This window comes from Salvelinus alpinus, chromosome 8 (assembly GCF_045679555.1).
Source record: "Salvelinus alpinus chromosome 8, SLU_Salpinus.1, whole genome shotgun sequence".
Taxonomy (NCBI): Eukaryota; Metazoa; Chordata; class Actinopteri; order Salmoniformes; family Salmonidae; genus Salvelinus; species Salvelinus alpinus.
In genome coordinates this window covers 33,942,379-33,964,150 of record NC_092093.1, presented here as the reverse complement: position 1 = coordinate 33,964,150, position 21,772 = coordinate 33,942,379, and the positions used below count along the sequence as shown (strand labels likewise).

The window sequence follows — 21,772 nt, the reverse complement described above, 5'->3', positions numbered from 1 at the left end:
TTTTTGGCGTTTTAACCATCACTGTTTAATGACTCCACAATTATATCTGACACAAACAGCTAAACATGAATGACATGAACTGTGAAGATAGTGGCGCAGCAGCATAGAAGAACCACAAACAAAAGTAGAATACAAATCTGTGCATTTGATTTTCATAAACCAACCAATACATTAAAAACGACTATTAGTGTTGTTGTAGCTTTAAACTACTAGATAATTGATATCTACAATGGATAGATCAGGAGAAATTGACCATTTCAGTTGTGCAAGCTACAGAAGTTTTTGGAGCAGAGATGAGACCGTCAAGCCTATATCAATGATCTTTGTAAAGGCACCAGTCATATTTTTATGGTAACCAGGCCACAATGGCACGAATAGGGGCTTCAGCCAGCCGATAAGCCCCCGGCAAGTTCAGACGTCAGAGGTGGATCCTCCACCTGCCCAGATGTCAATCCAATGTCAGATCAAAATGTAACATGTATACACTAAAAGTGGCATCAAACAATGGCATCTTAATATACAGTTGAAGTTGGAAGTTTACATACACCTTAGCCAAATACATTTAAACTCAGTTTTTCACAATTCCTGACATTTAATCCTAGTAAAAATTCCCTGTTAGGTCAGTTAGGATCACCACTTTATTTTAAGAATGTGAAATGTCTGAATAATAGCAGAGAGAATGATTTCATTCAGCTTTTATTTCTTTCATCACGTTCCTAGTAGGTCAGAAGTTTACATATATTCAATTAGTATTTGGTAGCATTGCTGTTAAATTGTTTAACTTGGGTCAAACGTTTTGGGTAGCCTTCCACAAGCTTCCCACAAAAAATGTATTGTGGGTGAATTTTGGCCCATTCCTCCTGACAGAGCTGGTGTAACTGAGTCAGGTTTGTAGGCCTCCTTGCTCGCACATGCTTTTTCAGTTCTGCCAACACATTTTGTAGAGGATTGAGGTCAGGGCTTTGTGATGGCTACTCCAATACCTTGACTTTGTTGTCTTTAAGCCATTTTGCCACAACTTTGGAAGTATGCTTGGGGTCATTGTCCATTTGGAAGACCCATTTGCAACCAAGCTTCAACGTCCTGACTGATGTCTTGAGATGTTGCTTCAATATATCCACATAATTTTCCTACCTCATGATGCCATCTATTTTGTGAAGTGCACTAGTCCCTCCTGCAGCAAAGCACCCCCACAACATGATGCTGCCACCACCTGGCTTCACGGTTGGGATGGTGTTCTTCAGCTTGCAAGCATCCCCCTTTTTCCTCCAAACATAACGATGGTCATTATGGCCAAACAGTTCTATTTTTGTTTCATCAGACCAGAGGACATTTCTCCAAAAAGTATGATCTTTGTCCCCATGTGCAGTTGCAACCGTAGTCTGGGTTTTTTATGGCGGTTTTGAAGCAGTGGCTTCTTCCTTGCTGAGCGGCCTTTCAGGTTATGTCGATATAGGACTCGTTTTACTGTGGATATAGATACTTTTGTACCTGTTTCCTCCAGCATCTTCACAAGGTCCTTTGCTGTTGTTCTGGGATTGATTTGCACTTTTCGCACCAAAGTACGTTCATCTCTAGGAGACAGAACGCGTCTCCTTCCTGAGCGGTACGATGGCTGCGTGTTTGTACAGATGAACGTGGTACCTTCAGGCGTTTGGCTGATTTCTTTTGATTTTCCCAAGATGTCAAGCAAAGAGGCACTGAGTTTGAAGGTAGGCCTTGAAATACATCCACAGGTACACATCCAATTGACTCAGATGATGTCAATTAGCCTATCAGAAGCTTCTAAAGCCATGACATCATTTTCTGGAATTTTCCAAGCTGTTTAAAGGCACAGTCAACTTTGTGTATGGAAAGTTCTGACCCACTGGAATTGTGATACAGTGAAGTATAAGTGAAATAATCTGTCTGTAAACAATTGTTGGAAAAATTACTTGTGTCATGCACGAAGTAGATGTCCTAACCAACTTGCCAAAACTATAGTTTGTATAGCAATTTGTGGAGTGGTTGAAAAATGAGTTTTAATGACTCCAGTCTAAGTGTATGTAAACTTCCGACTTCAACTGTATTATCCAGGTAATGACTTGGTGAGAGAAATTGTCAAAATCATATCTGGCGTCAGGTAAGATATATCTTTAAAACCATGTAAAAACAAACAATTTGTGTGACAGGTTTTGATCACACAGCACAGTGGCAGCTACAGGAGCATGCAGGGAAAGACAGCCGTGGAGAATGGCAACAGAATGCTCCCTGAGAATAATTACAAAAGCCTAATAGATTTCAAATTCTGTCCATGACCTTTGACATTGTGGTAACTGAAGTCCACACGGTAAGTAGTGACCGAGCATTCATCGATCTCCATCATCATCATCATCATCATCATAATAGTCTGTGTTATTAATAACACAATAATAATCCATGCAGAGCTGAATGTCTGATAAATACAGCGCCCACAGTGAGAAGGTTGGGGATTTGGGGGGATAGGGGGGAAGATGTTGGACAGGCCCAATGTTGCCAAGTTACATCCTTTTAAGATTCAGAAAATCCCTGGCACAGCTCCAGGTCTATTGTGTGGCTTTCAAAAGGGTACTTACATCAAAGGCCACTTTTAAAAAAGTCTAAGAGATACTTGATTGTCATCTGTGTTACAAACACGACTGTTTTTTCTGTGCTGATGTTGTGCACAAATTGACTTGGTGTTAGGATACACCAAGTTTAATTAACATTCCCTATTGTAATCAGTGTTTTATATTAAAATGGAGAATGGACTATAGTTAATTATTAATGATGTCAAGACACCGGGATTACAATCCACACATTTGATGTGAACAAAAACCCCTGACATGACTAGTATGAACTTCATGGACACATTCATATACAACTAGCATGTATGACACTTAAACTAGATTTAAATAATGGAAGACTATGGGAAAGTGGTTGTTGCAAGCAATCTAGTGAGTTTGAAAGTGAGTTCCTTAAATAGGCTCCTCAAGGTAAATAACAAAACCATGACTTCTCGATCATTTATGGTTCTTACGGTCTGTCTGTCCATTGGTCCGTCCTCCACAGATGTGTTTTAAATATGTTTTTAGATCTATTCTCACAGAAAACATCTGATATTGACCATTGAAGGAGGCAGAAAATGTATCCAATGTACATTTTCAAAACAAATAAATATATTGCAGCACATGAAGCACTTTTCGGTTATTGTCTGTGAACACTCAGACTTCTCCCATTCGTTAAATTGGACCACATTTGTCGGCATCATTTAGGACAATAGAACACTTAGTAAAACAGAGATAGGGTAAAACCCTACTTTGCAAGTATGGATGAGATTATTGATAAATGATTACTAGGCATCAAACAGCAGTCATTTCAACAGTGCTGTCCCCATTGTTTTCTACAATGAAAAAGACTTAAATGGATTTTGTTGACGATGCAAATACCAGTGTGTGTGTGTGTGGGCACAGCACTCTGGGGTTGGCAGGGGCGGAAGCGGCTGAATGTGTGTGTGCACACGAAATGGAGCCAGAATCTCACTTACAGGAAACAGTTAGGGATTGGTCATTAACAATGAGAAATCAATTGCTTGTTGTGATGTAACTATCTATTTATGCACCACAATACAATCCCTGAAATTTGCAGGTTCTCAGGGTCCGCAAAAGGCATTCTACTGTACGCGTAAACAAAAGAATGGTGATAAACTCACCCACACATCTTGAGTGACTCTTTCCCATTCTATCCAATGTGTTTCTGTTTCACTATCCATGCTATATGAGCCCAGACAAAAAAACAAAAACAAACAACAGTACTAAAAACCATTCAATAAATAACCTCAAACCGTTCTAAAAGACATTGAGTGGCTTCTTGATACCAGAGGCTGTACCTGCCTGTCAGTCGGCCTCTCCTCAGCAATCCTGGTCACTAGTGGGAGGGAACAGTAGTAGACTGCTCTGTGAGCCTTCAGATCCACAGGCTGGAGGAGGAGCCACAGACAGTTTTGTGGTGGACATGAAGTAGAGAGAGGAGGTCACTCTAAAGCATGGTTCTTCTCAGGCTGGGGCTGGAAACTGGTGGGGCGTGTTGGAAGGACCCCTCCCCCAACCCTGTGTCCCCTCGCTGGGTCACGTCTCTGGAGCAGGGTCCTGACCACATTGTCATGGTCCTCAGCTCAGAGCCAGCGGCCTGTCCCCTGGGTGCGTTTCCGTCTCTTCTTACAGATGTAGTAGATCGGGAAGGCCACGAGGCCTGAGAAGAGAGCGGAGCAGAGCAGAGCAGGAGAGAACAGGCAGGTTAATATACAGAGCGAGCAGTAAGCTCAGTGAAATGACTGACAGTTAATGCATGCAAATGAAGTGACAATTCCCACAAGGAAGTGGCCTTTTATTATCTTGGCAAAGGAGATATGCTCACTAACAAGGATGTAATCTAATTTGTGCACAACATTTGAGGGAAATAAGCTTTTTGGGCGTATGGAACATTTCTGGGATCTTTTATTTCAGCTCCTGAAACATGGGACCAACACTTTACATTTTATATTTTTGTTCAGTGTACAATATTTTTTATCTGGAAACTTTCAGATTTTTGATATTGCTACTATGCAAGTAACCATTTCACTGTACTGTTTACACCTTCCGCATTCTGTGAATGTGACAACTACACTTTGATTTTATATAGTGTGTGTTTACCAGAGACAGTAATGTGAAGAACAACATGACCTGCACCAAAGTCAGATTAGAATATAGGCCAAGGACTAGATCAAGTGTATTTTTACCTGGAGTTTTTGAAATCTTTGGTTGTTTACTACACTACCTTACTCACTCTGTTTAGCACATGGCCTCACATGAAAATCCTTAAAGAGATGGGTGGGGCTAAGGCTTAAGAGGATGTGAACGATGCTGAATGGGTGTAAACAAAGACGAGTTCTCCAGTAGGTGTACTAAAATGATTCAAGGGCCATTTTCTCAAAAGTGGAATTACTTTCCCATTTTTCCTCAACTGCAGTGTGTGATATAGCTTTGAGTCTTTACTTTTATCCAACGTAAAAAAACGACATTTAACATTTTGCAAGATTAACAAGTGACTGTCAACAGCTTTATATCAGTGTGTCATCCTCCCATCGCCCAGTGTCGCAGAGCTATCTGAACAAGCAGGCACTTAGCCGCTTCTATCTGTTTACACCAGGACACAGGTGGCCCTCGCCAGCACACCACAGCCACTGAACAAGCCGAGTCACACTACATGTACCTACCTGACCCAAGAGAAAGTAACACATTATAGATTACATCTAAAGCACCACTGGTTATCTAATGTGTCAAGTTTTCTTCAGGATTAGAACAGGATGTAACAGTGCTTACCTACGACCAGGGATAATGCTCCAACCACCATCACCAGGACTATGACAACAGGGGCCACCACCACTTTACTTACTGGAATTGGAGGGAGACAGAAGAGACAACACAGATGTTCATAACGGGCCAGGACAAGTACACACATGAAAATGCATGGGGAGAACAGGGGAGTTTGGAATAGCAGCTTCGTAGACAGCACATCAACATTTTCAACAGGCTATCAAACATTGGTTTAAATAGGTTCCTGCACAATTACAATGCACACAACCTGAATCCAAACAGCCACTAGCGAGTTATGGGGACCATTGGGGGGGGGCGGCGGATGGGGTCTTCCTAATAAAAACAGATATTTGTTTGTAGTACGGCGCCTGCATATGGGGGAAACATTGTCAAGGCTGTCAAAACAATGGAAGTTGTGTGAGCAGTGCCTTAATAGAATGTAGAGAGGGGTGTTGGAGCCCCTCTGAAGGCCACATTAGCCCACAGTCAACCGTGTGTCAGATGTTCCCATTGGCAACCTGCAGCCTCTGACTAACTTTAGCTAACCCCACTCAGGGAGCAACAGCTGAGGCCTGTCACTACACGCCACACTGCCTGGGGATACGACAGACACAGAGTTGCAGCCAGAACACCTCTTAGAGAACTACTGCATCTCTCAGGAGAGCTGTTTACTATTCAGAGACTGCAGGCAGGGTCACAGAGACACGCGTAACCGCAGATAAGGACGTTCTGCTGATAAGGGTCATGCAAACCTCTGTGGTTGCTACTGTAGTACGCCGGTATTGTTCTGACTTCAGAGCCGTGACAACAATGCAAACTTTTAGCAGAGGCAGTAATTGTATAGCAAAAACGGGTTTGTGAGAGAGTCATATCAGCAGCAACAAGCTAGGACATGCCGTTTTGATCGTCTTCATTATTGTGTGAATTATTCATAAGCAGCGGGATTTGATTAAGAGGATGAAAGGCCACCCACATGGTAATTGAAGTTTCCTCGTCGCCCCCGCCTGCCTATCTATCTCTCTGAGTCTGATCACAGAGACAAAGGAGGAAAGTCACGGGAAGTGTCATAACTACATTCAGCAGTCAGGCATAAGGCCAAAAAATTACAATTGCTAATCAGAGCATCTTTTTAAATCAGCACAAAAAGGTCTATATTTTCTATATGCCAGATTTTCAGAGGCTACTGATTGCTTGATCACCTAATAATAATAACCATAAAAGGTAATGGTTAATAACTTAGTGAATCCCAATGTGTCCCTTCTATGAAGGCTTTAAGGGCCTCTGGGGCCCGGGCTGAGGCTGGGTAGACTCACCACACACGGACCCCCGGACCAGCCGGCGGAGGTGGGGCTTCTCAGGAAGGTAGCGGTACTTGCAGCCGAACACGCTGAGGTTGGACGTGTGATCCCCGAAGAATCGCAGGTGACGGTACTTCTCCCCACAGCGGTAGCAGAAGTTGGTGTTGCACTGGGTGCAGTTCATGTGATCGCAGCCCTCCGTCCTCTGGATGTGGATCTGGGGAGCGTGACATCATTAGGAAGCGACATATGACTTAATGAACGCTCCATCTATAAAGCCTTTAGAAGTCGTTGACTTCGTCTCAAGTGAGATCCTAACTTCTGCACAAATGAATAACTCTGAGAATATGTAGCAATTACAAGACTTTCAGTTAGTTCATCGAAGGTCTTTTCAGAATATAAAACACAGGCTGTAGCCTATACTTCAAGCTGTGTGGTGGACAAAGTGTTTTGGCTTGTTTTAAGGTAAAATAACGAAACATTTTGTATCTGAGCATCACTCAACCCCTCTCCCTGACTCATGCTGACTGACAGTACATTGAGAGGAGAGTGCTGCCATGGACAGACAGCTAGCTCGCAGCCAAACATCAGTGATGGATCCCAACACCTAGAAGAATCAGCAGTCCTGTGTTGTGTTTGCTGTTGTTGCTCTCCAAAAGGCCTATCGCTGTTCATGAAACAAAGAGCTGATGTGGCTCACTAAATCTAATTTGGTATTGACTTTCTGCCCCTAGGCTCAGTCTTATGACTTCCTGGAATGCTTCATTTCTAGCCATCGTTACAAGTGGACTAGGGAGACAAAGACAACAATATCTCTCTGTCTCCCTCTTTCCTAACCCTGTGTCTGAAGCTCTGAGAGAGAGAGAACATGCACTGAGGACACTGTCAGGGCTGTAGAACACCTGAAAAACACATCTCTAATAACCTTATGTAGACATAAAGGGCTGGAGAACTGTCGGTCCTCTCTTGAGATTCTTTAAACACAATTAGCAGGTTTTTCTGGGATACAGGACTTGCTGTGTTTGCTCAATTTAAACACCACCTTCCTAGTCAAGTGAACACCCTTTAGGACCATCGTTTTGCTGCAAAACTGTCGACCTAAATCTCCTCAAGGAGCAAGGTTTGCTATTTTTGTAAACTCTCCTGGCCCTGTCACTCACTTTGCAGCGGGGGCACTTCTGGGCGTTCCTCTGGCCGTGCTCGATGACGCTGGCCCAGTGACGCAGCAGCTTGTCCCCCTTCCTGTAGTCCCGGCACTTCAGACCATCGTGCCATGGGGCTTGGCACTTGAAACACCACACAAACTGACACTTGGTGCACTGGATCTGCAGAGGGCATAGACATGTGATCGGCTAGATGCACAGCATACAGTGCATAGATGTGCCTGTCTGCACAGACTAAAGCCTCCATCATTAATTATGTACAATGATGCACTTTGTTGACGATTTAAGGAACCTAAGCGTTTCCCAAAGCAGTACACAAGGTCAGATTATATGCATTCTTCAGAAAGACATATGTAATTCAGATATTTTCTTATTATTACTGTATAATATCAGGGTTTGTGCTAGAAACAGCAGAGGCCCTGTACTCACCTTTTACTTGGGCTCAGTCCTTCTGTATAATATATGATCTCAGAACAGTATAGTCCCTCTCTCTCACCTTGTATTTGTGGTCTGCCTTGCTGGGGGTGCGTCCTTTCAGCGAGGTGAACTGGCTGCACTGGGGACAGTGTTTGGTGCTGGAGTCGACCCGGCTCAACTCCAGGAAGTACTTGTATTTAGCCACTTCCTCGCTGCCCAGGTGGGACACCACCAGGCTCTCCTCCAGGTAACCACTGCACTCCGTGATGGGGCACATGATGTCCGCCCTGCCCACCCTGACCTGGGGCAGACATAGACATTACACAGATCAATGAAGAGAGACGTGGTTCATGATCTACTCTACAGAATGCTGTATGACAAATTAGGATCAACTACCGAATGGACAGTGGTCATACGTTACATGCAAACACATTGCCATTGGCCGTAGATCCGGTTATAAAATATTGTCAATACATGAAGCTACTGGATTGCGTAATGTGTTATGTAGATGAAGGGTAGACAAAGCAATACAATACATACAATACAGAACATATACCGAGTGTACAAAACATGAAGAACACCTTCCTAATATTGAGTTGCACCCCCTTTTGCCCCCAGAACAGCCTCAAATCGTTGGGGCATGGTGTTGAAAGCGTTCCACATGGATGCTGGCCTATGGGGGCGGCAGGTAGCCTAGTGGTTAGAGCGTTGGACTAGTAACCGAAAGGTCGCAAGATCAAATACCCGAGCTGACAAGGTAAAAATCGCCCCTGAACAAGGCAGGTAACCCACTGTTTCTAGGCCGTCGTTGAAAATAAGAATTTGTTCTTAACTGACTTGCCTAGTTAAAATTTAAAAAATAATGTTGAGTAAAGTTAGCTGGATGTCCTTCTGGTGGTGGACTGTTCTTGACACACACGGTAAACTGTTTTATACACTCATTGTACATGGCCTGGCAGGTACTGTAGGCTAACTGACATAAGGCAAAGTTAATTGTTACCATAATACCCTTATAATATAAATACTTATTTTTATTTAATTTTATTTAACCTTTATTTAACCAGGAAGGGCTCATTGAGATTTAACATCTCTTTTTCAAGAGCGTCCTGGCCAAGATAGGCAGCACCAAGTCATTACAAAAATTACAGACAAACAACATGAAAAACTACAAGTAATCTAGTAAAAACCATAGAATTCATAAGAGTATAACAAAATCAAAAACAGCAAAATAAAAACATTGACAGGTCAGGGAATCAGTCTCAGTCACTCCCTGTGTGTGAGTGTGTGAATGTGTGAATGGGGGTGGGTCTTTCTTTAGGATCTGGGTTTTAAGAGAGGGCTCAATGCTCTCATTGCTCTGTGACCTTCACTGGTTCCCATAGGCAGGAGTAGAGCAGGGAGAGGAGAGATTTCTGGTATCAATAAGATCTCATTTCGGCCACAATGTTCACGTGACGTGGTGTCAGACTGGGACTTCCTGGGTGAAGCTGGAAGGCTTCCATGAACAACAGTAGTGGCCTACTACTACAACTGTGGAAAACAACAGAGGAAGAAGGGCCTAGTACAAGGTCTCAGTGAGAGTCTTAGCCTCCACCCCACTACCACCTAAGGCATGGTGCAGACAGAAGGGCAGGCCAGGTCCAGGCCTCCCAGAGGATTAGTACACAGTATTGCTGCTCTGATCTAACTAATCCTCTGCTGGCTAGGCCTGTAGTACATACAGTAGACTAAGCAGACGCTAGACCAGGGGTCAGCAACAGGTGGGCCAAAACTGACACAGTTTTGGCCCACCTGAGTAAAAAAATTGTAAAAAAATATTTTGAAAAAAATAAATCAGATTTTTTTTAAAATGTTTGTCAAAATACACTGTAAAATCACCAGGAATTCAGCTAAAATTAGCTTAATTTAGGAAATCTGTTCCCAAGTATTCCCACAAATAAAAAAATATAAATATGTGATCATGTCTCAATGTAATCAAGTTAGGGAAATATTGTTATTTTCAAATCTCTTTTTGGCCTTATTTGTGGTCAATTTGCAGTGTACAAATGATTATAATTTGTTATTATAATTACCCCCCGACCATCTGTTCTGACAAAATCCGGCCTACCCCTGGACTAGAGAGTGACGCAGCACACCTCTGGGGTAATGCCCAGCAGACTGAGCAGGCTCCTAACACTATGACAGTCTGACCTCTGGCCCTATGGGCTGTTACTGGCCCTGCACTCAGCTCAGTTCCTCAGGGCTAGGCTGTCTACTCTGTTCTGCTCTGCGGTTGCAGCTCAGCAGCAGCAGCTCAGCCATTGTTGCCCAATGAGCTCACATGAGAGGTTGCTGATCAGAACTAGGTAGGCCTAAAGTGAGAACAAAACACAGACGGTTCTTTAGAGATAGCTGAGAGAAAACTCTCCAAGAAAGAGGAGTCGCAGTGCAACTGAGATGATAATCTGGTGAAACAGTGGGGTATCAATAATACACTGTTCTTTCCCAGAACTATGAAGTCAGCCAACTCCTGTGGAGTGGGGACCTCCATTTGACATCAGTCCAGCTGACTGGTCTGGAGAAAATAACCTGTATTAGCTAAAAATGTAATAAGTGTATTTATTCATTACAGGCTTGGTTCCTCTAATAATATGTCTGGCCTATTGTAACTAACCCTGTATGGGCACCAGCATGATATACGTATCTACTAGGGCTGAGAATTACCAGGGACCTCACGATACGATGTTATAATGATACTTAGGTGCTGATACAATATATATTGTGATTCGATACTACGATTGTCATGGAAATAAAACTTCTGAAAACATGTTGGCTCACTATTTAAAAAAGAAGATGGAGAACGAGGATAAAACATACTATATACAGTATATTATATTTATAGAATAAAACATACTGGAGTTTTGACCGACTAGCGCTAGCTAACGCTACCTACAGTAGCATTTTTTGTTTTACAAATCAATACCTTGAGCCAAAGTTTATATAATACTGTGTGTGTAAATAAAAGGAAGTGAATATGTGGGAAGTTTGTGTTGTGACTTGCATTGGGAAGTCCCAGCTATTGGCTAAACCTGCACAGACAAGGTCACAGGCTTAGGACGAGCTAGGCTGTGACGCTGATGAGACGAGACAGTCAGTAAGAGAGTCGCCACCTGTGAAGGTAGTGCCCAGTGACGAGGGTGTGAAGGTGTCCCCTGGGCGACCCTGGAGCCCAACTCTACACCCATCAACCAGGCCACAGGACAGTGACACTGTCAGCCAACACGGCAGGGAATTTTCCAAGCTGTTTAAAGGCACAGTCAACTTAGTGTATGTAAACTTCTGACCTACTGGAATTGTGATACAGTGAATTATGAGTGAAATTATCTGTCTGTAAACAATTGTTGGAAAAATTACTTGTGTCATGCACAAAGTAGATATCCTAACCGACTTGCCAAAACTATAGTTTGTTAACAAGAAATTTGTGGAGTGGTTGAAACACGATTGTTAATGACTCCAAACTAAGTGTATGTAAACTTCCGACTTCCCCTGTAATAGAGCCACATGCGTGTCCTTAGTTCATTGCTGGGCCAAATCAGGACTCCAAATCACGACCGGTTGTGATACAGCCTGGATGCCTCTAGCACTGAGATGCAGTGTCTTAGACCGCTGCGCCACTCGGGAGCCTAGTATAACTGCCCTGCTGCTTCAGAGTCAAACACATATGAGCAGAGGAGAAACTGTAGTCCACCACAGCCTCGCAGAGATATTAATGAGCGATCTCCGGGAGTGTGTTTTCATCCCTTTATTAGGCCTAATTTTAGCCCTGATTTCACTAATGACCAGAGATGCAGATTAACTTTATTAGGCTTCTGTCCTCAGGCGACCCCCCCGGGCCTATGTTGGCCCTGGGCTAGAGGTCTCTTTCTCACTTTCCCTTGCTCACACACACACACACACACACACACACACACACACACACACACACACACACACACACACACACACACACACACACACACACACACACACACACACACACACACACACACACACACACACACACACACGCACGCACGCACGCACACACACGCGCGCACACACGCACACACACCTGTCCATAGTGTTCAGCCTGAGCCGGTGGAACCAGCTTTGGTAGAGGAGTGACACAAGATAAGACTGGTAGCTACGTGACAATGGGCAGCAAGAAACAACACAATGAATACTACCTAGGGTGGCCCCTTCTATACTTCCTCATGCTATGTCACACTTCAGCTATGCTCATGAAACGATTTGTGATGCTGACGTGAATCTACAGACACTCAAACGTTCAGCATCGGTTTGATCACAGCTCTGGTGAATCAGTCACGTCCCTAACAGTTATACTGTTCGTGTACATCATAATAAGATGTTAGGGATACTATTACGTAACCATGCTAAAAGACAAGCGAATAACAATGTGTCTTGCAGCATCTGCAATACTTTGATATGTACTGAGAGGAAAGTCTTCATATTCTCTGACAGGGATGACAAACCAGTGGTATGCCAAGCTCAAGTATGTAACGACTCTGAGCCAATGTGAGGGACAGGATTGAGACACGTGGCGTCACACCGGATCTAGAGGGCAGGATAACGTCCTTCCTGGATCCTGGCAGAAGGTCAGAACATTGCAATCGGCAAAGACTGACCGGCAGACAACTACTTATCAGCCTCTTCTCATTGAGATTCATTGAGGCATCTTTATTTAACACAATTAGACAGACTAAGCCTGATAGGAGTTTCCTCTACAGTATAAAGATGGCGAGCCAATAATAACGAGTCCCTTAATCAAAGGAAATAGGAAGTAATAATATGTTGTAATCAACCAAAAGGTAAAAAACTGAGTCGGAAGTAGACAATACATGGCTCGGCTGTGACAGGGCTCAGAAAGCAAGGATGAACTAAGGATACGCTTGTGGCTCTATTATATGAAGAATTAGCCATTTAAATTAGGCTTTTTAAAATACAGTGCCTTTTTGCACCCAAGGCACCCAAGGAGATTGAACTATTTGTATTTCCATCCCTTTGATCTGGCAGCATCACATGAATTGAGAGCAATTTTGTGGTATCCAATTGGTAGTTTGGAGAGAGCCATGCGTCCTCCGAAACACGACCCAACCAAGCCGCACTGCTTCTTGACACAATGCCCGCTTAACCCGGAAGCCAGCCGCACCAACGTGTCAGAGGAAACACTGTACACCTGGCGACCGTGTCAGCGTGCACGGCGCCCGGACCGCCACAGGAGTTGCTAGTGCACGATGCCGGCCAAACTCTCCCCTAACGCGGACGACGCTGGGCCACTTGTGCGCCACCCCATGGGTCTCCCAGTCTGGACTCGAACCAAGAAACTCTAGTGGCACAGCTAGCACTGCGATACAGTGCCTTAGACCACTGCGCCACTTGGGAGGCCCCTCACACAGCCTATTATAATCAGACTATACAGGCTTTTATCATCAGACCAGACGTCACCCTAACAGGAATACGAATACAGACATTAAAAGCAATGACAGTTTTAATCACTGCAGGCAAAGCAGCCTTAGGCGTGTACTTCATGCCCACATCGGTTGAGACAGAAAACTTTGACCAATTATTGGACAAGTTTTGGAGAGCAACTAGGCCTAAACTGTGCTTAGAGTTCATAGGATCCATAGAACTCACACAAAGCAAGGAATGCCTAAAACTCTTTGAGTCATAGAATGTACTGTACACAGGTCACTGGAAACGCTTAGAAACCAGTGCACAAGTCTGAGAGCATTTGAGCCCAAGAGAGCCAACAGCAAATCCTCTAAATCAAGGTTTAATGCACTGAAATGCATTAGGCATGACAGACACTGCCACTTTATGAAGCAAGCAGTTGACGTTACTGTGTTTAACGTGTTAATGTACTGTAACAGACATTACACTTTGTTTGGCGCAGGAGAACCATTTCAACAGACAGGTTTTACAGGTTAGCACTAGCAGATTCATAACTGCCAAACCCAAGCCAAAGAACCACAGACAAACCCTAACAGTAGAACAAAAGGCCCTGTCATTCCCCAATTACATCCATTAGACACAACAATGTCCATACAGTGCCTAATCAATTGGGCACATTTTGAATTATACAGCTATTACAGCATAATAACATCACTATGAGCAGTAGCAGTGCTGCTGCCCCTGAAACCCTCAGCCTGGTCATTACAGCCTGGAAACAATTGAATTTGCCAATTCATCCCTAAAGAAGCCCATGTGAACATGGAGGAATTCCACGGTAACGGAATTACGCTTTGACTCAGTTTTTGCCAAACAAAAAACATGAATTTCTATGTTTAACAAACCATACAACTCCATGCACATGGACTACTTTTAACAATTTCCACTGAAAAGTGTACAAAAGCTAATTTTGTGGAAGAACTGTGCAGATGTAAACTTTAGTAACGGAATTACTGTAAAATCTCTTTAAGGTTTTTATGTGACCACCTTTTCCAAAAACTCTGTTACAGTGCCTTCAGAAAGTATTCATACCCCTTGACTTGTTCCACATTTTGTTGAATTACAGCCTGAATTCAAAATGTATTACTTTTTTTTCTCATCCATCTACACACAATATCCCATAATGACAAAGTGAAAACATGTTTTGATACATTTTTGCAAATGTATTGAAAATGAAATACAGAAATAACTCATTTACATAAGTATTCACATCCCTGACTCAATACATGCTAGAATCACCTTTGGCAACGATTACAGCTGTGAGTCTTTCTGGGTAAGTCTCTAAGAGCTTTGCAAACCTGGATTGTACAATATTTGTGCATTAGTATTATTTTTTTAATCTTCAAGCTCTGTCAAGTCGGTTGTTGATCATTGCTAGACAGCCATTTTCTTGCCATAGATTTTCAAGCCGATTTAAGTCAAAACTGTAAGTAAGCAACTCAGGAACATTCAATGTTGTCTTGGTAAGCAACTCCACTATATATTTGGCCTTTTGTTTAAGGTTATTGTCCTGCTGAAAGGTGAATGTCTCCCAGTGTCTGTTGGAAAGTAGACTGAACCAGGTTTTCCTCTAGGATTTGGCCTGTGCTTAGCTCTATTCCATTTATTTTTATCCAAAAAAGCTCCCTAGTCCTTGTCGATGACAAGCATACCCATAACATGATTGTGACGTAGAAGTCCGTCAATGGCCGCTGGCAGCATTTGGTACTTTAACGCACGCACACATTCATCACTCCTCCCTGCTCCGTTATCCACGGCCATGCTTGAAAATATGAAGAGTGGTACTCAGTGACGTGTTGTGTTGGTTTTGCCCCCAAAATAACACTTTGTATTCAGGACATAATTTATTTGCCACATTTTTTGCAGTTTTACTTTAGAGCCTTATCGCATACAGGATGCACATTTTGGAATATTTTTTATTCTGTACAGGCATCCTTCTTTTCACTCTGTCATTTAGGTTAGTATTAGTATTGTGTATGTTGTTGATCCATCCTCAGTTTTCTCCTATCACAGCCATTAACTGTTTTAAAGTCACAATTGGCTTCATGGTGAAATCCATGAGCAGTTTCCTTCCTCTCCGGCAACTGAGTTAGGAAGGACGCCTGTATCTTTCTAGTGACTGGATGTATTGATACACCATCCAAAGTGTAATTAATAACCTCATCATGCTCAAAGGGATATGCATTGTCTGCTTTCTAGTATTTTTACCCATCTACCAATAAGTGCCTTTCTTTGCGAGGCAGTGGAAAAACTCCCTGGTCTTTGCGGTTGAATCTGTGTCTGAAATTCACTGCTTGACTGAGGGACCTTACTGATAATTACATGTGTGGGGTACGAAGAAGAGGTAGTCATTCAAAAATCATGTTAAACACTATTATTGCACACAGAGTGAGTCCATGCAACTTATTATGTGACTTGTTGATGAAATTCTTATTCCTGAACTTCCTTGCCATAACAAAGGGGTTGAATACTTATTGACCCAAGACGATTCCGCTTTCACTTTTAATTAATTAGTAAAAATGTCTAAAGCATAATTCCACTTTGACATTGTAGGGTATTGTGTGTACTAAGCCAATGTACTAGGCCAAACATCTCAATTTAATCAATTTTAAAATTCAGCCTGTAACACAACAAAATGTGGAAAAAGTCAAGGGGTGTTGAATAATTTATTGAAGGTACTGTAAATATCTGCTCCGAATTAAGATTCAAAGATGTCTGCAGAAAGAATTGGGTGTCAGCTGTGACATACTAGAGTTTACCTTGAGTTTGAACAAAATATATTTTGGTTATTGAACTACAGTAAGTGAAATGGATTTACACCCGGTAACAGAATTATGGTAACGGGATTACATCATGGGTCCCTGATCTGTACTACACAGATACGCATATGAACGTTATTCTCCTCATGTTTCACAAGTTTGGACATCACAGCACAGCTAAGGAGAGCACAGTAGAGTACAGTGCAGTACACTACAGCACAGCAGAGCACAGTACAGTAGAGTATAGTTCAGTACAGTATAGTTCAGTACAGTAGAGTACAACATAGTGTTCTCTACTCTACTTTTCCTTCATGTACTCTATTGTACTTGACTGTACTGTACTACTGTGCTCTACTCACTGTACTGTACTGTGCTGTACTCAGTAATGTATTGTACTGTCCAAACTTGTGAAACATATGTCTATGGTAGGTTCAGAGAAAGGCAGAGAGAGAGATAGGGAGGGGTTGTCCAGACGAAGACACTTGGTTTGACCGCCTATTACTTTTTACTTCTGTGAACTACCTTATCCTCCCTCCTCGTGAGGGAGAGAAATGAGAGAATATCTTAAAGGCGCTACACCTAGACTTTCTCCCCTACAGTATGTGGACGCTAGGTGAATTGCAATAGCACTAGGCTGCATTAAAAACAAATCTCCCCCATAACATGGCCTCCCATTTCCCCAAAACATGGCGGAGACTCGTGCTTGAGCCTTGTTATTGAAAATATATTTCACAGAGATTTAGAAGGTACAATGATTCCCTACAATATTAAGTGTTTGCTTTCTCAAATACACAAAAACTGAACGAACAGTGTAGAATTCTTTCAACATTGGCCGTTTTACCTGATTTCCACCAGATAACCACAAAGTCAAAACAGCTTTCCCATTTTGACACCAGATGCCGCTCCAGCAGGAGAAATCAATAGGCGAATATCACAGCTAATCACAACACTTGCGGGTAAGTAATACTGTGAAACACTTTCATCCCACTATTAGTGCAGATATACTGTATCGTGAACATTTTCTGAAATTACAATGCAAAAATATGTGGGCTTTTGGTAACGGAATTCAAGGCACAAGGCAACATTTCTTAAACTTACAGAAGGTAAACAATTTCTCCAAAACTAAATATAAGTGTTGATATTAGTTGGTAGGGTCTTTACGTCAACATTATTGTGTTTTGATGTATTTCTGATACCTTTTAAGACTTTTTCTGGTAGATGTTTTCTAAGACCCCTTTTCCTTCTGTTTATCCAAAAATCGAAGCCTTTGCTTATGCCGACATTTTCTTTTGGAAAATGGTTGAAAAATGTATCTATGCCTTCATTTCCCAAAAATATAGACTCTCAGCTTTCATTTGACACCCAACTTCATATGTTGGGTCCTTTACATGGAAATGCCCTTGTGCTGTATCAGTCCCTATCCTGACCTTGATGAGTCAAGGACTAAATTGGATTTGAGTCAAGGAACAGTCTGCAATCTGATGCTACAAGATGACAATAACAAGATCCGTCTTGGTGGCCAACTGACATTGTCTTCAGAGAGAACACACAGCAGCACACAGCCTCTCATGGAAGAGCAACGGGATTTCATTAGGTGCTACAGGGACAGAGCTCTGTGGCCAGCGTTTTCCAAGCTAGGGGTCGCGGCCACATGTGGGGTCGCCTGATTTGAAACCCTGAAAAAATAAATAATAATAATAATCACACTTTGTTCATAGAACCAGGGTTACGGCAGTAACCTCCAGTAGCCGCTAGAGGTCTGCTTTCTTCCTACAAATGAGGCTGTATCTTTTGAACGGTTGAAGCTACAAAATATTAGGACCCTATTGCTGAAAGATAAGACACTCTGGAACGTGTGCGTGTCTCCTGTTTCACTCTACAATGCTAACAAGCACAGGACCCATTAGAACAGAGAGGACAAGACCACCCAGTTCAACGTGTAGTTTTGATTTACACTGAACAAAAATATAAATGCAACATGTAAAGTGTTGGTCCCTTACTTCATGAGCTGAAATTTAAAAAAATCCAATCAGTTTTTGCACATTGATTCAACGTCATCATAGATTTTTGGGGTTGAAATGAAGTGTTTGCCCAGTGGGCAGGCAGAAGATCATACACAATTATTGCCTGATTATCTTCTGAACTTCCCAATACCTTTCTGATACATTTTAGTCACTTCAAACCTTACTTTCAAATTGAAATAATGTCAAAAGTACTGTCGGACTGATTTGTAATAGACTCTCATAGCCACAATTAAAAAAGTAAACATTGGCCGTTGATCACATCACTTTTTTTTTAACATCGTGGGGTTGTGAAAAAACGCCGGGGAACCCCTGGATTAGGCTATCAATTGCAGCCAATTACAGCCACACATTACACTCTCCACCCCTACCTCCGCTGCTGCCATCAGCCGTGAGGATAGACAGCACACCCACAACACTCAGCCAACAAATCCATTTAGCAGGCAGTCAGTCAGTGCCTTCACTGATGTTACAATTTCTTTAGTCAATTTCTTTACTTGTTTTTCTACATCCTCCATATCTGTGCAAACCAACCACAGACACCACACACTGGTTATCTGTGTTAGCCGTCCATAGAAACTTTGTATACCATATCACAGTCATCCCACACTTTATTCAAGGATAGACAGGGACATGGATACATTCTCTGGGGAATGCCTAACATATCCCTTCACTTTACACTCAGTAGCACAGAGCTGGGCCTAGTTATCCTGTTGAATTCCATAGCACAGTGCTGTTGCAGATTGTTCCTTGCATGAGGAGCCAGTAGGTTCAGCAAGCAGGAAGCACATGGCTTCCCTAAACAAGGAAAACAATGGCTGAGGCAGGCAGCCTGAGGCAGCACAGTTACAACACAATGGGATATTCCTTCCATCCCTTCTCCCCAAGCAGCCCAGCAAAATACTGACACATAGGCATAACACTAATACTAAGATGGAAACTTGTTAAACCTGTTAATTTATCACTATACTAGCCTACATCCCAATTACTTGTCTCTCTTCCAGGCTGCAGCGGAGACAGACTATTTTGACTGGGTCTACCTCAGGTAGTTGAGCACATGGTGTACAGTGTAATACTAGACCCCAGTACTCTCGGAGCTGACTGCCTCAGCAGGTGTTCCTCCGGTGTTCCTCCTCGTGGTAACTACTCTGAGCACATGGACCAACGCTCCCATTGGGTATACAGTACGCCACAGGCAGCCAAATGTCTCCATACCACTACATCTGCACCTGGATAAGCTATTGACAAGCCAATGAGCTAGGGAGGGTCTCAAATAAACCCAAAGCAAATCCAATGAGGGTAAACATACATTTGTGTTGTGAAAACCCACAATAATCACAACAGCTAGGCCTCGTTTGAATATGTATCTTTTTCTGTGTCACTAGCTACATTTCCATCAAATTGGCGACAGATTTTCATGGGAATATTCTAATTTCCGCATAAGCTTTTAAATTATATCAATCTCAACCGTTTATCTTTTCCAGTGCTGAAGACATGGGTGTCTCATGGTATAGTAGGTATGCAAAATGGGTCACCTTTGAGCACCATATCGCTTGAATGTTTTGGCATTCAGGTTAAAAAAATACCTTTCTCTTAGCACTTCTACAATGGGCACTATGTATGGAAGGTTTCGTTCAAATCAAAAGGGTTGCGGATTTACCCTGTGTCTATTGAGCGCACACACAGACAGACACACACACACTTCATCCAAAAGGCTTGACATAGAAAACATGTGATGCTGGAGACAGCCTTCAGTGAATTGTGATGCCAGGTTTATACCTGTGAACTGATGTATCTCTTCAGGCATTCCTCACAGACAGCCTTCTTGCAACAATGTAGCGGCTTTATGTGCTTGTCGTCCAGACAGATGCGGCAGGTCAAGACAATTGATACATTGTAATCCCCGTTGTAAAAGTTGTTCAGAGTTCTAGGATCAATCAGGTTCGATAGGGTGTATGGCTCGGGGGCAGAGGGGTGGCCTAGTTCCAAATCGCTCTGCTGCTGCAAATCCGTGGATGGCTCTGTGGCGACGTTTGATGTTGACGGAGTTATCGCCCCATTATATTGGTGTTCTCCGGTATTGTCAGCCGGTTTCCTGTAGTTATCGTTTGCAATACAGTATACAGTACAGTAAACATGTTCCTTCAACTGTACGACATCGTCGTCAGCCCTGCTACTTTCACAAATTTCGTCAGAATGTGTTACATCAACTTCATCCAAATCGGATGACGTTAATCCCTCTGTGTGATCTGCGATTTGCTCTTTTCCACCCTTCGTTTCACTACCACTTGACTTTTCAAGGTCCACACAATCAATTCGTTCATTTAAAACAATTTCTACCACGGCATCCTCTGGATCTTTTTGGTCATCTGCTGAATTGTTATTGAAATTCGGAGGGGATCTCGTCGTCCCGAAATTCCTCAAAATATCCACTGCAGTCGGTTTTCTGAAACTGTATCCTTCAACATTTTCTTTACAACCCGTTCTCTCAGGTCTGTGTTGGTGCGTCTCCGATACCCCGTCTTGTGTTCGGATCTTTGTTTCCCTGGCATCTTGAATAAAATCTGTGCCTGATGTCTCAACTTTATCAAACACTTCTGATGGATTGCAGACTGTCTCTTCGTCATAACTGCTGACAAAACTAGGCATTTTACACTTGTAAACATTGAGAGAAATGTGTTCATCTTCCATTCCCAAGGTATAACTCCCCGACCATGCACACGTTGTCGCTTCCCCTCCAACTCCAGTCCAGATACTAACAAAACAAAACAAAGCCCAAGTCTGTATTTCTGCTTCCGGGTCTGCGTGTGGGAGAAAATAAATCCGTAACGTGGTAGCTGTTTGACTTCATCCAACCATCCAGCTCTTTGGCTGTGGCAAACAGCAGCGCATTTGTCAATGATAAATAAGCAAGAAGGTTTCATACATATCCACCTATTACGTTTTGGTTTTATTTAACTTTGATAGTGCAGTCTGGGGGATCCTTGTCTGCCCAGCGACAGGCTACCTCCAACCAAGGTAGAAACAACCTGGCACTGTATGATCTGTCATTTATACGCGAATTGTGCACAAAGGGCGCACCTAATCAATCTATGGACGCACCTGATGCAAGAAGTCATAAAGGACAACATTTTGATTCCACAAATTGAGTAATACCTCAAGAGTTGGAGAAAATTACGGTATTCCAATTATAATATCCATATTTGGTCAGATTATAATACCTTATACCATGACACTTGCCAATTCAGGCTACTAGACGCTTTCAATAAAACAATT

At 42.7% G+C, this 21,772-nt stretch overlaps 1 protein-coding gene across 1 annotated transcript; it reads right to left on the bottom strand.

Moving 5' to 3' along the window:
• On the bottom strand, window positions 1-21,613 carry rnf217 (ring finger protein 217). The gene is made up of 6 exons (XM_071413597.1): window positions 20,276-21,613; window positions 8,309-8,530; window positions 7,810-7,974; window positions 6,665-6,866; window positions 5,358-5,429; window positions 1-4,248 (listed from the first exon to the last, which is right to left on the bottom strand). Exons 1-6 carry the CDS (start codon window positions 21,185-21,187, stop codon window positions 4,172-4,174), a joined length of 1,650 nt encoding a protein of 549 aa, XP_071269698.1. The 5' UTR covers window positions 21,188-21,613; the 3' UTR covers window positions 1-4,171.
• Between the last annotated feature and the right edge of the window lie 159 nt (window positions 21,614-21,772).